Raw genomic sequence first — 18,125 nt, 5'->3', positions numbered from 1 at the left:
TAAAACTGATCTTTTTTATCCTGCCCTCCAAGAAAGTCTTGGAACAGAAAAGTTACTTCATCTACCAATTTTAGTGATCCAACAATTAGGGAATATATGCAAGTACTGCATATCTTTACACATAATCCACTGGACTCTTGCTTACCCACAGGGAAATATTAAGAGGCTTAATTTTAGTAACACATTTCAAGATCTTCAGTAATACTTAGGTCTTCCCATAGAGAAGAATTTTTTTTTTTTAAGCAAGTAAAATCTAATGCAACCAATTTGAGACATGCATGCATTAGAAGAAATTACCTTTTCCATAGAAGAACTTGCGGTAATAATATGCTCCAAGATCAATGTGTTCTATGATGTAACGCTTCACTTTCTCTCTGTGAATCGACTGGTTTTCTCTTGGTACTTCTAGCACTGAAACACCAGCATTTGTGCAATGGGAACTCAGAGACGACTCAAAAGAACAACTTTCACCTGAAGAAAAAGATGCTGAATTTGCCCTAGAAAGTGCAATCCGTCTGTCTCCTTCCCCACCAGTTTCATTCCTGAAGTAAGGACAACTTAATACTAATTCATTACTTTTCCCATCACCCTCATCAGCATCTAAGTTCTCCTTTGAATTGAGATCTTCTTTGCTTCCCAAAGGCGATTCACAGTTTCCCGTTTGGCCTGCTGGCATCTGAGTTTGTGATGCAGCTGAAGCCCCAGTGGTTATATTTTTCCTTTTTCCCACATTTACTCTGGTAGCCATTGCTTCATTTATGTTAAACAAAATGCTCTGAACATCGTAATGTGCAAAACACTTCTGACAGTTCCAAGAGCGAACATTTCTGTCGAGTCTATCATCCAGATCAGTAGAAAACTTAAAAGTTTCATGTTCACTTTTAACTGTTCGTAATTTTCTAAATAGAGACGTTTCTACTGTTTCTGATTTTAGTCTCCTCTTGAAAGATTTCTCCCTTTCTCGACCAATAAGCAGGGCACTATCCATATAATCCAAGCCAGAAATCCTGACAAATTCTCCCCTGGAAATCTGTGCAGCAGCATGTAGACTTGGAGAAACTGAAGGATCACAGTGGAAAAACTCAGGAAATCCAAAAGGAGCAAGGGTTTTATGTTCAAAATTTTCCACTCTGTACCCTCTTAGCATTGCAAAAAAATTTTCTCCAGACAATCCTTGCCTGTCAATTGAAGAAGTACTGCCATATTCTCTATGAAGTGCTGCTCCAGTATTTGGGTTAACAGCATTCTGGTCTAAAACATCTTCAGCATCAATATCACTTATTGTCACATCGCTGTTGCTTCTTTGCCTTATGGGATGAAGTCCCCTTTGAGGAGAATGAACAAAAAGATCCCCAATAGAGTATTTTCCCTCTGCAAATTCCAGTTCTAGCTCCTCTTGCTGCCCTTCATTTTGGTCATTTTGTCCATTTGGATGTACTGATCCAACGCTTTCATAACTAGCTGATGGTCGATTCTCCCAAGCAGCTTTACTCAGCTCTTTAGAGCAATCCTTTTTGGGAGGCCATTCAGACACCCTTGCTCGAACACCCATTTTAGGCACAGCTGGTGTACCATTTGATTGATTACTCTCAGATTTGCTAGATGCATTTGAAGGGACAGGAGGACCCATGCCACCATTCAAAGCCTTAAGTTTTCTAGCAAAATAATCATCAGATTGCATGCTTCTTGAAGACTCCCTGAACTTTGAAGAAGTTCTGCTGATTTTGTGCTTATCTTCTTGCAAAGACCTTTGATCACTCATGTCCAGTCAGTGGGAGGGGAACCACTAAAGTTACATAAATGTACTGTTAGTTTTATTATTACATTGTTTTTTTATGGGCCAGTAAACCCCAAAGTAAATATACAGTTACAGTCTTCCCAAAAGAGTAAGTAGAACCCTCAGTGTCCCATTTTTGTCCAACTTCTGCCAGGAGAGCAATCTTAAAACACTTCCTTCCGTTCAGATGCATTCAGTTCAGTATTAATCCAGTCAAATGTCTTTTATCTGTTTAGAAAAGAAATGAAAACAAAGCGTATTAAAATGTTTATAGTCAACAATGTTAAGTTTTTAGTGTTGTTTGTATATATATATATATACTATCCCCCCCATGAAACTGAAACTAATGAGACTTGTTTCTTGTGGTTTTATATTCTCTGCCACCTAAAACACAATAAATGCAAAAATTCCAGTTTTCCTATATGATCCCCACAGGATGTGAATAGTTTGGACTTGCACACCTGTTCAATGGCCAACCAGTGCATGTACACTGTCTAGCCAGCTGACCAGTTCTGCCAAACATATCAGCTATGTACAACTCTGTCCTTTTCGTTTCCCTCCCAATACTGACAGTAACAGTAGATGCCTAATCTCTACTTAAACACTGTTTTTTACATAACACGAGAGTACAGTCATCTCAAAGACATCTTTTTAATGTTTGCTTGAGACTGATTAATACAGGAGTTACTGAGGCAAGAGTGGTAAAAATGTAAGTAAAATATATGAAAACAGATAGGATGAAAGACAAATCAAAATTTTCCATTTAAAAGAGCATTTTAAGGATTAGTAAACTTTCTATGATAACTCAGTGAATAAATGTATTTCAACCCCCCCTCCTAGCAGATTACCTTATGCTTCTTCCTTTACTTAGAGTGCAAACAGCTTTGTTTGTTACATTACATTCCACTAGCTGGAAATGTGGATTGTTAATGTAGTTCCTATGCTAGAGAACACATTTGCTGTCTTCCATAAATCAGACAAGAGAGTAGCCCTATTGATAAGATTTAAATTACTTACAAATTTGGAATTTCTAGGACCAAAAAAAAAAATCTTTAAAAGCTTTAATGACCTTAAAGAAGATTGTAACTCATGCTGTGAAGATTCATTCACAAGCAGAACACATACTTTAACCCATCACATAAAACTAGACTAACAAACATACATGCCTTTATGAGAGTTAAAGAAAGTCAGGTCAAATTAGACTGAAATATGAGTTCTCCACTTACTTCAATGAAGATAAGAGATAATGAGAGGAGCTCAGAAAATAACTTCTTTTTCTCCCTATATTTAATGCCCCAGTACTACATATGAATTCCTCAAAACTTGTTTGATAGCTAATTATGTCAAGTAAAATAAAGTTTTGGTTTCCTTACCAGACTCCAAGAACTCTATAAATTAACTTGTTTGGAAAAACAATCGTTCAGAAAAAGTAGGTAGGATTTTTAAACACAGACTTATGAAAATACGACATAGAAAGAAAAGTACCAATCAATACACTTAACATTTTTGTGGCACAACTAATATTATAGTGGTGAGATACATTAAAACTTCCATGAGATTCACATTAACATGAACAGCTGACAGCATTTTTTTTTTAAATGCGAAATATTTATGGGAAGTGTTCTCTATATGAACAGTGAAGTTTTTAGATTAAGTCAACTTTACCAAATAAACAACAATGAAAGAAGGTTAAGCTACTCCAGAATCGTCTTTCTAATTATGCAAGTAAAAGAAGTACTAAGAATAAATAGTGTGCAATTTTTCATATCAGGAAGAATATTTAGCTGCTTACTGAAGATTAATTTTTTTAATTACGGAGAGTCACATCTTCTAGACTTCTTGTCCTTTCCCACACAAAACCATTCATAGAAGTTGCTACTCTGTGAAATTATTTTTTAATCAAAAATAAGCTCTTACAAAATGGGAAAATACATGTAAGGCCAATGTAAGACCGTTTATCCTACAAAAATTCAATTCTTTTCTTCCCTTCTATTAACTTTTTCCCATCATACACATTTGTGCGAAAGTTGGATATGAAGTGGTGGGAGGCAAAAAGGGATAGTAACAAATAAACTACCACCCTACTTATTTTGAATCCAAATCCATAATGTAACTTACCAGTTAGTCTCACAAACTGCTCTATTTGTACATAGCAGGAAAGAACCCAGAGGCAACGTGAAAGCAAGACAATTTTTTCCGGTAGTGTTGCCTTAAACACTTAATGTAGCATGGCCTGAGCATTTTAATTAAAGGTACTTTACAAAAGGTAACATTTAAAAAGAGTATTATTATTCTTTACAGAGCAAAGCTGGAATGACAGAAGAAGAAATGCCTGTTCTAGAATTCTTGGTTGGCATTTTATTGAAAATTTGATCACATCTTCAAATATTAATATTTAAGATATACTAGGAAACTTAAAAAAAAAAAAAAAAAAAAAAAAAAGTTGGCCTAATAGACAAAATCTGCCTGTTTTAAATGTAAAGTGTGCGTGTTATGGCACTGACCGTTTCTGTAAATTCTCAAAACTTAGCATAATAGCATGTTTTGATTGACAGCTGGCCTATGCTGATTATATTATCTTGTACTTCTTGTTATTTTTAATGGTTTTCTCTCTCCATAATAAGAATTGAGCAATTCACAAACATCTAGAGACAACGTTGATACTATTTGATATGAACTTCTTTTGTGTGGTAAATGTAATAAACTATTACTTCCACAAAGAATACTGTCAGTAAGACCATGAGTACTCGCTTGTCCCCATCATTTCCTTCGAAATCTTCACATCTTTCTCTTCTCATTTTGCAATTTAAGAATGGAATTACTGACAGTTAAGTCAGAAGATAAAAGCTCGATGCCGCCTACCCTGCTGCTATCCTCTTGCCAACTCTTCTCACTAAGGCTGCTGGATGTTATGCAAATAACTTCAGTTCCTTCCACACTGCTACAAAGACTTCCTTCTGAGCTCAATACAGCAGCTGGTTTGTTAGCCACAGTTACAGTTCTTTAAAATGGAATGTTTCCAAGTTTCCTGGGGACCTGGAAATATGCCCACAGACGCTCCTGTGCCAGTAGCAAAGCAATGAATAAGAACTGTACTACTGCGCTATCCTGTCAAAAGGAGGTTGTTTGGTAACCCTGCCTCATGTCAGCCTTGATAGACGGAAATGAATTATTTAAGAAGTCTCTGTAACCATTTTGTTGATCAAGAATTTGGAAATCTGCCCCTATTATTATGTAATGTTATCATCCTAAAAAGGATGCATAATTTGGATGAAAGCATTAATCTCTACTATTTATCAAGATGACAATTCTACAAATCATGACTCTCAAGATCTACTAATCTTAAAAAATGGGAAGTGCAATTTGATAAAATAGGAGTGTAGGAAGAAATAATATACAAAAAGCTGAAGATAAGACATATAATTTGTATTCACATAATTCTATGTAACATTTTACGTGTGTTCAGATTCTGCTTAATTTCCACTCTTCAAAGAAATACATAGAAATATAGTATTCTCTTTTTTTTTTGCCACTATTGGCAAAGTAGCAGCTACACAATGGCTACTTTATGGGAATTTAAAGCAAATCTACAAGAAAATTCTGTTCAATGAAAATGAACAACGCAAAGAAGAAATGTATGTAGTTTTTCAGCTGCTGATATTTTCACAAATTCTGAACATAACCCATTAAACAAATCTGATCCAAAATATTATTTCCTAAAATTAATCTAGGAAAAAACCAGTACCTTTTCAAAACAAGAAAATTCATACAAAATACATATATTAAAGGCATTTATTTCTTAAACCTGCAGCTAAATTCCAAGTTGATTCTAAAATCAAAATTACCCAATTGTCGTTAGCAAAAGAAGGGCTATGCTTGGATTTCAAGCATGTGTCCAAGATAGAAAATTCCGGTCACACAGAACTGTGATCTCATATCATATGACAGTTGACTATGATATCACAGGAGAATTATTACTCAAGACTGGAATATAAAAAAGGAAGATGAGCTCTTCAGGCATTTGTTTTCATGCAAATGTCTCTAGAAAGCCATGATATTTAAGAATAATTGTCTTTAAATAGAACATTTCTTTCAAAGTTTTCTATGAGGCACAGTGAATATTAAAAGATGACTCTAACTATAATTGAGCTGCTTATTCAGATTGCAGCTGTGCAAAATGGTTTGGAAATAATAAAATGAACAAATTATGAGCACAGTTCATGAAAAAGTGATTCAAGTTAAAATATACCAAATTTACAATTAAAGCTATAACTACTAGAGTATAAATGGTTACTTCTCATATGAATATTTCAGACACTTGATTAATATACAGACATAGATAAGAGACAGAGGAAAGATGGAAAGTTCTTCATTTGACTACAGGAAATACATCTGAGTCGCTATGTAGTGAATATTTGTTGCACACTTTCTTAGTTTGCTTTGTCTTTCCTTACAGTTATCATAATTATTGCAAGAGAAATGTAAAAGAAGAAAGTTAAAAGAAACCCTTGCTGAAATGATAGTTACAGAAATACATTTTCCTACAGAATAATCAACCAACAATCATATCACAGATTAGATTATTTAGGATAGTGTGGCAGAGTTGAGAGGGGGAAATTCTAACTAAGAATGACAACAGCCTACGTGTTGTACAGTACATGTACAAGAGCATCACGTTTCTTGTCAAGGCAGTACAGTTGCATGACTTCGGAACATGTACAAGATTCATAGAATCATATAACAGCTTAGGTCAGGGGGGACCTTAAATATCACTCAGTCCCAATTACCTGGCATGGGCAGGGCTGCCACCCACCAGCTCAGGCTGCCCAGAGCCCCATCCAACCTGGCCTTAAACACCTCTGGAAACGGGGCATCTACAGCTTCCCTGGGCAGCCTGCACCAGTGCCTCTCCATCCACTAAGTAAAGAATTTCTTCCTAATGTTTAATTTTAATACCCATCTTTTAATTTAAAACTATTCTTTCTCATCCTATCACTACCTGCCCATGTAAAAAGTCAATCTCCCTCCATCTTATAAGCTCCTTTAAGGTACTGGAAGGCAACAACAGAGTCTCACTGAAGCCTCCTCTTCTCTGAAGAGAGCAAGCTCCCTCAACCTTTTTACATGAGAGTAACCCTGATCATCTTCACTGTTCTCTTCTGGACCCACTCCAACAGCTCCAAGTCTTTCTTGTGCTGGGGGCCCAGGCCTGGACATAGTACTCCAGATAGGGCCTCACAGAGATAATCACCTCCCTTCTCCTTGCTTTTTTTTTTTTTATGTAGCCCAAGATACAGTTGGTCTTCTGTGCAGCAAGCACACACTGTTGGTTCATGTCTAGCTTTTCATCCACCAGGACACCCAAGTTGTCTCCTGCAGAGCTACCCTCAGTGAATTCTTCACAATCTGTACACATACCCGGGTTTGTCCCAAACCAAGTGCAACACCTTGCACTTGGCCTTGTTGAACCTCACTCAGTTCTCATGGCCCCACTTTTCAGGCCAGTCCAGGTCCCTCTAGATGGCATCCCTCCCTTCTATTGTGTCAAATATAGCAGTCAGTTTGGTGTCATCTGCAAACTCGCGGTGGGTGTACTCAATCCCACTGTCCAAGCCACTGATAAAAATATTGAAGAGCATTGGTCCCAAGATAGATTCGTGGGGGACATCCACTCATGACTGATCTCCATCTGGACAAAGATCCACTGGTGTAAATCACAATAACAAAGTGCACCTATCACCATATCTTCTATTACTTCCATTGAGTATTGATTCCTTAAATACTGAAGATCAATTGATAGTTTCACTGAGAAACACCATTCAAGATTTTCAATTAAGCAACCTAGGTGATCTCTCAGTGAACATCAATGTTCAAAGGACAACAAGGCTTGTGAAGGGCTTGGAGAATTTGCCCTATGAGGAGAGACTGAAGGAACTGGGGGTGTTCAGTCTGGGGAAAAAGAGGCTGAGGGGAGACCTTATTGCTCTCTTCCAAGATCTGAAAGGTGCTTACAGCGAGAGCAGGGTTGGTCTCTTCTCAGTGATGACACATGACAGGACAAGGAGAAATGGCCTTAAGTTGCTCCAGGGTAAGTTTAGGCTGGATATCAGAAAACACTTCTTTACAGAAAGTGTTGTTAAGCACTGGAATAGGCTTCCCCAGGGAGGTGGTTGAGTCACCATCCCTGGATGCGTTTAAAACCATTTGGGTGTGGTGCTCAGGGACATGATTTAGCAGAGGGTTGTTAGAGCTAGGGTAGTATGGTTAGGTCATGGTTAGACTCCATCTTTAAGGTCTTTTCCAACCTGAGCAATTCTATGATTTTGTGTTTTACCTACAGCCATTAATGACTAAAATATTAATGTCACTGATCTTAAAGTGTCCTAGAAATCATTTTCCATCTGATGTTTTATCATTATATTTTCTTAAAACACCAACATCAATACTCTATTGTTTCACTAGCACAAGTTTTGAAACAAAGATGCATAAAGGTTAATTCAATTTCCAAAACAAACTGGAAAACTTGCTATTCTTACAGTTCTATTAAAGACTGCTCAGTTATGCAGCTTATGCAGAGTTTAACTATAAAATTTGACTTGGAATTACATATGGCTCAGGTTGAACCATGCAAAGTAGCTGTGAAATCACAATTATGTTGAAATCAATAGCAAAATGACCACTAAGAAACACACTAAGAGTCTTTCATTTGAACTCTTCTCATTCATTTGCATTACTTTTAAATGAAATTGTGTAACGTCACAAAAATACAGTAAGGCCTACAACATAGTGCAATTAATGAAGTAAAGAGGAAATGTCTTAATATTGAATTCTTTTAATTTTTCTAGGGAAGTGTTGAAAGTACATCTACCAGCACTGATCACTTTTTATCCCATGAGAAAGAATAAAGAAAAAAAGAACACAAACACTAAACTCTTCATAGAATATTGTTACCCAAAACCATTTTTTTTGGCAGTGTGACTCTTTGTTAATTGCAAATTAACAAAGCTACAAACCTGTCAGTCAAGTTCTTCTATCAGTGTAAATTTTAAATAAATAGAAAGAGTCTTTGTTCCCTTTCATTCTTTCCATTCATGAATCTACATGTCAAACTACAGGAAAAAAAAAACAAAACACCTCTGCTTACTGAACATTAAATAATCTATTTTCTACAGGGAGACTAAAATGACATCTGGAACACATTTTACATTTATATTATCTCCTTAGGACAGAAGTATGGCAGACTAGATGACTGTAAGATATTTCCATATCTTAAAAGTATTAAGACATACTTATCTCCCTGCCTGCAACATTTCATAGTGATTAGAATTTCCTCGTAAATATCTTTATCCTTCAAAAAAAAAAAAAAAAGGTAATACAGAATATTTTAGGGTTTTTTTTATTTTTTAGAATGAAGATTTTTTAATACATAATAATGCAAATACAAACCAGAAATATCAGACAGCAGATAATTCGGGTAAATTTTGTATAATACTTCACAATAGCCAGTGCAGTTAAAGAGCTTCCAAAATAGAAGTAAAAAGCTGCTTTTATGGCATGTATTTTGCCTCAATCACTAGAAATGACTTCATAACAGAGGTCAGGTTAGAGGACAAATGATTCATCTTTTAGAAGAACTTTCAGTTACAAAACTAAAACATTTACTGCAGCAAGCTTCACTCAAAACCAGACAGAAGTCATTTTCAATGGTTGTGCAGCTTGCTTGAGGAGACATCAGAATCTTTCGTTCCTTCATAAGAACAATGATGTCTACAGGCTCAGAAATGGTCACATGTTCATGTTTTCCTGAATTGCCCCTTGCTGTTTGAAGGCATGTATTCTCATTTAAATTGGATAATCCCCCAAAGGCAGGGAATATTTCTTGGTCCTGATCCAACAGGACCCTCATATGCCAGTCCTATTGTACAGGATGCTAAACACTATGATAATCCTGTTGGTAAAAAACAAATGTACTAAATCATTTTCAGAGGCAAAGCTTAGAAAGAAAGACAGGACTTGTACACCACATTTTGATCATTCACACACAAGGAAAAGGACTTATACCTTGTAGTGAGCAATCATTTGCATAATGCAAACAAAGTCACTAGTTGCTGAATAACCTGCTGCATGACAATAAGTTCTTGACAATTCTATGTGTTGGGATAATGCTCCAAGGAAAATTCTGCATCTGTAAGCTGACTAGCTGGTGATTACAGAGGAGAATATTCATATTATAATCAAGAAATGAATGTATTACATGTGATACATTTCACAGCAAACTTGTTACTTTCAGTTGCCCATAAACACTACCAAATACAATAGTTTAAAGTACACAATACAATTGTTGTAAAACACTGGCAGAAAAAAAAAGCAAATCACCATTTAAGAAATAATGGACATGTATTCCATTATTCTGAAACAATTAAAGAAAAATACATTCTACCTATTTCCAGAGTTAATCATCATGTCCTAAAGTATCAATTTTTCTTATTATTCTAGCTCAGTGCAATAAGTAGTATGGAAATTCTGTTAGAAAAACACTGAGCAGCAGCTGGCACAGGGAAAATCAGAAATAAGAAAAAACAGACTATTAAGAAATGTCCTGTCCAGATTCATTCCAAAAGTAACAGTAAGAGAGCTTTTGCTCTCAACATATAACAAATTTCTGCAGACAAAACAATATGATGATAGAAAAATTAGGATTATTTAGATAATATCTCTAACTAAATAGTGAAGTTAATAGTCTGAATTTTTAATCTTCAGGAATACAGCATGAGTTCAAACAAAAAATACCTATGTTTTAAGACTTCTCATTGAACATGTTAGCACTGTTATATACTTTCTGTAGAAAATACATGTTCTAGGTTTCTCAAACCATTCGTGGGATGTTTGTAAAGCTATTTTCACATACTGCTTATAATTGCTTTCTATTATTCTGAATAAAATCATGAATACTGGACCTGGAGAACCTTGGGGTATCTGAAGAAAGGGCCTTTAATGAGAAGTTTATAAGAAGAAGCGTTAACATTTTGACTGGTATTTCACATTTGGGAGTAGAAATTTGGTAGTAGGTTCAGAGGCTGTACTTCATTTGAATAAAGACTCAAGTACTGGGAAAAAATAAATCGTTCAGTAAGGAGAAAAAGATCGCAAGCTTTGAGTTTCACAAGTCAGCGTGCCCCAAAGTCAGTTTATAAGAGGCATTTCCATTTTTCATAGGTCTATTGCAGTGAAACCAAAAATCAGGCTGGATCACCCACTCAGTAAAAAGACAAACCACCAACAAAACAAAATTATTAAATAGTTGAAGTTTACTACTCCATAAAATAGGTTTCTAATTCTGACAGTGTATTCAGAAGAGCTCTGGAAATGTATGAGGCCACTGCTAGTAAGAAAACAATGCAATACCTTGAGTAAGAGGAAAAAAATTCCTAATCAATTCCAAAAAACGTTTTCTATTTTGCCAAATTATCATCAGTGAGAGTGTGAGTGCCCAAAGGAAACAGATATTACAGATTGGATTCAAAGGTACAAAGTCTCCAAGTGGTAACTGAGGAAATTTGATCTCTTGCTCTGTTGATGTTCATGAGAATTGGACATGTCATCTTACAGGTCCCCATATAGTTTCTCACACTGGCTCAAAATGTTCACCTTTTTAAGATTAGTTCATACATACAAGACCAATGCTTAGAGGTAGTGCTGAGAAGCTCCCATCAGTTGTTAAGCTGCCTTCCACCCATCTGCCCACCACAGACAACCCTTCCACCCATCTGCCTACCACCCACATAAAGCTATGGGAAGTGCAGAATGTCTGCATGTGACATTAACATTCAATTTCTGTGAAATGACATTACTACTTCTGTTATTTTATGCCCTGTGAGCAAATACTGTGCGACAGTACTTGAAAGAGATGCAAAAATTAAAATAAAATTTTAAAAACTTTGCTAAACATAAGCTTTGTTTAAATTTGTCTCCATAAGATCGGTCTAGTGTATGAAGTAATAAAGAACCAGAATGTGTTTTTTAAAGTTGTCATGCAACAGAGCTACCTGGTGATACAAAGTTCTTCCTTAGGACTCCAATTCCTAGCACCTTTTCTGATACTTTGAAACCTCTGGAGAGGTAGGCAATTACAAAGTGGATAAACATAGTTTTAAAAATTGAAGCTAGCACATTTTTAGGGAAGAAAAAAAAGGACCTTAGGCCTACTTACTTAAAGCAAAGGAAAATCTGAATAATCTTGCCCAACACAAAAGATCACAACATTGAAAAAACAACAAGTACACCTTCATTAATTAATAATAATAAAAAAGTTGACTATTGTCCATGATGACAGATGGACTATTGAAAAATCTAAACACATAGTGTGGAACAGATCTAAAATTTTCACTAAAAAGAGTACAGAATGCACACTTTATGATGCATATTTTTATGAAAAATAGAAATACTAGCTTCTGCTCTATTCCTTATGTTTTCAAGGCAGTACAACAGGAAAAATAAGTTTTATGTCACGTCATTTGGTAGTAGAATGGCTCTGATATCATAGCTCAGAATTATCTTCCACAGTGAAGAATGAAGCAGTTGATTAAAATAGTTTTTAAATAGAAATAGAAACATTAGCCTTTATCTTGATTACTTTTTTTTTTTTTTAATGGAAACTTGGTTCTTTATTGACTGGTACGAACTGTGAGGTGGCATAAACTGAAATACTACTGGCCAATTTCGTGCACCTTTCCAATTGACCCAGGCTCTGTAGTTTCGGATATCAACAAGTACCCTCTCATGAACTCTGAAGTAATATTGCACATCACCATATATCAAGAGCTTTTAAATAAGTTCTTACTGAGAACATACACTTTCATTTCTTCTGTCCTTTCAATCTAATCAGAAGAACAAATTAAATACAGAAAGAAAGGATGTTGAAATCTACAGTGATTGGAATACACTTCATTCATATAATCTTAGAAAGTAAAAATAATTTCGATTTTAATCTTACAATGTAAATTTGGAAAGCAGATTGCTTAACAATATTAATAATATTAATATTAACAAAATATTTTAGATTAATCTTAGTTACCAAACAACTTGCCAGCTTTAACAGTCACAGATCTCTTTCCACGAAGGAAACCTTTTCACATAAACCTAAATGCAAAGAGAAGAACACTAATGGAAATGAGAGAGTTCCTAGCAGAATATTGCCCTTCGTTTCTCAGCAGTCCACTCAAATTCAGTACAACTTAAGAATAATAAAAACTCAATGCCATTTGTACAGTGATCATTTGATATCTTATCTGGAATTGCTCTCAAAAAGATGAGGGGGAAAATAAACACCCATATTTGACAGTTTCAGTAACTTACCTTTAAATATCTAAATAGATTAATATTAACTGAATACTGCTGGGAGATATGAACAATATAAATGTGATTCACTATCAGGCATAGGGAATCTGAATTAAATTCCATGTTTATCTGGAATGGTTCGTATTTATAGATTTTTTTTTTTTTTTTTTTGCTTTTAAAAGTCAGATTACATAATTCCATAATTCTTCATCCAGTAATTCAGACACTGAATTTTGCATTTGTTTTATCAAGTTCTGCTCATTATGTAAATGAAAATGTTAAAATAGGAGGGTATAATTAACTGATCCAAACTGTTCATGCACAAACGTAGCTATGAACTTTAAGCACTGCAAAAAAAAAAAAAATCTGCTTTTGAATTTTATTATTGGCCTCTATTTAGCATGAAGTTTCTGTTCAGCCAACAAACTGTTTCATTCATTGAGACTGCACATTTCTGGAACTGCATTTTTACTTGATATCAGTGCATATTTCTCTATTCCATAACACATTTACATGGCAGAAACAACAGAATTATTTCAAAAATCAAGAGTTTTAAAAGGAACAGTCACTTTTGCTAAGCTTCTGACTCTTAGAAAGCTCGTATAAGATTACTGCACAAACTACATTTCTGAAACATCCTAATGAGATTGAATTCCTTTTCCTTCTCAATTCAGACTTACTATCTTTATCACTAAAATGAACAAATAGACCCCTCCACTCTTCCCATATTCAGATTATCACATTCCATTTTCTTTATAACCTACAGAAATGTTCATCCCTAAAGTGAATTGTCTCTGCATTTGTCAACAAATTATAAATTGCTTATAAAAGGCTTTGGATATTAGCATCACTGTTATGCATGGCACTAAAGTATCTTGATCTAGGGTAAATTATGAAGTGAGTGATTTTAACAGATTTTCTACAGACTACGCTCAGCTGACTGTTCCTTATTTTCAAACAAATAAATGCTCATATGTATTAAAAAAAAATACAAAACAATTAAATAAACACAAATATATCCATGCAATAAGGTAACAAAAGTTTCTACAGGCTTGGAGGTCAGTTTGATAGAACCAACAAGATTAGCCATAGCAAAAAGTAGTAGACCAATTTATTAGATTTTGCAGAAAATTAAGATCTATCATTTCTCAGGTAAAACCTTTCCCCATTTCCCTAGTACAACCCCTGGCCTCTCCCCCATCCCACTTCAGATGAAGGCGTATAACCTTTTCAAATGGACTTGAATAAACTAGTCTACAACCAATTGCACATAAGAGATGAGACTGTTTCATGCAGAAAAGTTAAAGTAGAATTTTAGAACAGAATAGTTCTTTTCCTGTTGTGTATTGTACAGGAATGTAATTTCCTTTCAGGTCCTTACTAGCAGTTAACATTATGGCTGTCAAAAGGCCATGCATTTTGCCAGACATAACTGTCAAATCACCTGGAAATAAAGCAAAGAATCCAATTAATTCCTTTACAGCTACCTAAGAAACTACAGTAAGTTAGTTAAATTTTAAAAACACATCAGTAATTTAATGTCTTAAGGCATAGTGAGAACTGATTTCGTAAGAAGAGCAATTAAAAGCTACAAAAAAGCATAAAACCCAAGCCAACAAGCCACCTTCATGCAGCAGTTCTTTTAATATTAAGGATCATATAATCATAGAATCATACAGGTTGGAAGGGACCTCAGGAGATCACCTAGTCCATCCCCCCTGCTAAAGCAGGTTCCCTATAGTAGGTTGAGCAGGAAAGTGTCCAGGCAGGATTTAAGTATCTCCAGAGAAGGAGACTTCGCAGCCCACCTGGGCAGCCTGCTTCAGTGCTCTATCACCCTTACAGGAAAGAAGTTCTCTTGTATGTTTGTGTAGAACTTTCTCTGTTCCACTTTTCACCCAATGCCCCTTGTCCTGTCACTGGGTACCACAAAAAAAATCCTGGCCCCATTCATTTGACTCCTGCCCATTAGATATTTATAAGCATTGATAAGATCAGCTCTCAGCCTTCTCTTTTCTTATATGGAAATGCTCCAGGCATTTGATTGTCTTTTTGACCCCCCACTGGGCTCTCTCTAGATCCCTACATTTTTTGAACTGGGGAGCCCAGAACTGGACTTAGTGCTCCAGATACAGCTTTGCCAAAACAGAGCAGAAAGTGAGGATTACTCCCTCAACATGCTGGCCATGATCTTTTTAATGCAGCTCTGGATCCCATTGGCCTTCTTGGTCATGGGGCTCACACCCATCCTATTTTTCACCAGGACCCCAAGGTCCTTCTCTGCAGGGCTCTCCAGCAGGTAAGCCCTTAACCTGTACTGATACATGTGGTTATTCCTCCCCAGTGCAAGACTCTGCACTTCCCTTGTTGAACCTCATCACATTTCTCTCTGCCAAACTCTCCAATCTGTCCAGGTCTCACTGAATGGCAGCACAGCTTTCTGGAACATCAGCTACTCCTCCCAGTTCAGCATCATCAGCAGACTCCGAAAAGGTGGACTCAATCCCTTTGTCCTGGTCACTGATGAAGATGTTGAACAAGACCACAGTCAGTGCTCTGACAGTGTATAGCTCAAATTAGCACTGTTGAGTCTTAATTGTTAAGATTATAAAAATGAAGATTCTTAAATTACGATTAAAATAAATTCAAATAAACCTATTTTTTATTAAGCAGGCACCAGAGCAACAAGTTCATTACAGCATTTGGAATTAATTTTGAAAAGTGCACTTGCACAAAAAAGAGAATGCAATTTAGAGATATATAGTTAATTGTTCCTACACACAATGACCCACCATTAGTTTGCATGGTGCACTGAATTCCATCTCATTCTGATATGCACATAAAAAGTTGGACAATACTACAATGGTAGCATATTGTGCTTAAGCTAAACAAGGCTGGCGTTGTTTCCATTGAGCTCTACAGAACCTCAGTGACATTTGTAAAGAGACTGATGAAAGAATACACATTAGCATAAAAATTCTGAGTCAACTGGAAAAAAGCAGCTTTATGGAAAACTGTAGAACTGAGGTATAAATACAGAAATGATTATCCAGAGCAGCTACAAAGTACAATGCACTGAACATTTTCCTATCCTACTCTGAAATACTATGCAAACAGGTTGACTTGTACAGTGGTTCATTTAATCTACAAGGAACCAAATTTAAATTTGGGGGTTTTCGGTTGTTTCTATGGGGACTTTGTTTCACATTTTAGAAAGCAGTTTTGCTTCACATATATATATATAAGGGGAAAAAAAAATGAGTAAGGTTTATCCAATATTCAGTTTGAGCTCTAAGTTACATTAGTAACTACGTATTCCCACTGTGTTGAAATATCATTAATATTCCAGTAAAAAAATAAGTTCTCACTTCTCTTTTTGAAACAGAGAAGGAAATTAAACCTTTTCTGCAAAAAGTCTACAAGACTGAACCTCAGCAATCAACATTTTAGTGAAATACCATAGCTACCAAGCAATCCTCTGAAGAGGAAAGGCAAAAATGTTTGACAGATCTCCAGTTCATTCTCACCAAATACATGAACACTTTGAAAATTTAATATTAATGTAATAGATAAAAAACACAACATTTTCTTCCCAGTTCAAGCTATCTTCCACACTTAGTTATAGACACAACAACAAAAGTAGATACTGAGTCTGAGTAGTCAACATGCATGCCATACTATTTTGGAAATCTATACTTCTAGAGAAGGAACAAATAACATTTAAGACCATATATGTGATCAACAGAAAGATTCTTTAAACATGAATCAGAATCAAAACCTACAAGTAAAGTCTCCCATTCTCACAAAGTAAGTGCTTAGCTCTTCTCCTCCATAGTAGGCAAGAAAAAAACATGCAGTAAAACTATTTTAGTATACCCAACATAGATGGACAGTTGCTGGGATAAATACTTGACAGAAATGTAACTTTTAAAAAAGGACAGAGAATTAATATGCTAATACGCAAATCACCATAGTTATCAGTGACTGAAAAGAGACATTAAGTATATTCTAGCCATAGCAGACACTTAGATGTAAAAGCAACAAAAACATAAATAAAAACTAATTTTTAGAACAAAAATCTATCAGATAGAAACTTAAGGACTTATGTATGAAAAGTCAAGGTATAGAGTTGGGAGAAGTGGGGAAGATGTGTTAACAATAAGAAAAATTACTAGAGAAATTTTTTTTTTTTTAAAGGATTAGACAAATTAAGCAATATCAAATCATCGTTGAAATAAAATTAAAAATTCCTTACTAGCATTTCTCTCAATCTCTACATCTATGCAATATCCAAAGCCAGTCAGTTTCTAGGCCTTCTTCTACATGGAGTCTGAGCAAGACTGGATTGCTCAGTCCCTCATGGTAGGAAGTACATGAACACATGCATATAATATATAGCATATATAAATGTATGTAGCAATACGGCCAGGAAGGTTGCATGCATATGTTAGCTGAGCTCAGTTCTTCCCTTTTTGCAACCACATGGACTACACACAAGCAACTTTGTAGCTTTACTAGGGGCAAGAAGGAAAAAAAAAAAAAAGTGCTTGGGAAAGGGAAAAGGAAGTAATAACCAGTGAGCAGAACTCAGAAACAAAGAAGGAAGAGTTGAAGAGCTATGAGCATGTAGGATTAATTAGAATTAGATTAAGATTTATTCATACCTCACTAAAGTAGATTTGAAAAACAAACCAATCCATGCATAAAATACATAAATCAAACAGATTAATACTAAAGCACTCCAAGTGGATATTCACTAAGAAGGGAGGCAAGATATTAAGTCTTCACAGATGAAATTCCACTTTTTTTCCTGAGTATTCTAAAATATGCTATTTCTGATAACATTTTACAAAAATATCTAAACCTTATGTGATCATAAACAAAGCATTTCCTGTCTCTCCAGAATTTTTATTGTGGTTTGTTTCTACAAGATCTTCCTAAAATAAAGTTTTAAACTTCTTGGACTCGAAGATACTGGATGTTGGCTTTAAAAAAAAAAATTAAAAGTTAA

General features: G+C 35.3%; 1 protein-coding gene across 8 annotated transcripts in view; it reads right to left on the bottom strand.

The window, feature by feature from the left end:
- SIPA1L2 (signal induced proliferation associated 1 like 2) overlaps positions 1-18,125 on the bottom strand; it is a 162,797-nt gene that overhangs the window by 89,675 nt on the left and 54,997 nt on the right. For all 8 annotated transcript variants that reach the window (XM_090135423.1, XM_090135420.1, XM_090135425.1 and 5 more), the window contains one exon: positions 298-2,005. In XM_090135423.1, coding sequence (XP_089991549.1) covers positions 298-1,762 — 1,465 coding nt within the window. In that variant the 5' untranslated portion in view covers positions 1,763-2,005. The remainder of the gene's footprint in view (positions 1-297; positions 2,006-18,125) is intronic.

This window comes from Phasianus colchicus, chromosome 2 (assembly GCF_987193195.1).
Source record: "Phasianus colchicus chromosome 2, bPhaCol1.hap1.1, whole genome shotgun sequence".
Taxonomy (NCBI): Eukaryota; Metazoa; Chordata; class Aves; order Galliformes; family Phasianidae; genus Phasianus; species Phasianus colchicus.
Note: the sequence above shows the minus strand (reverse complement) of the source record. Positions and strands in the feature narration are given on the sequence as shown.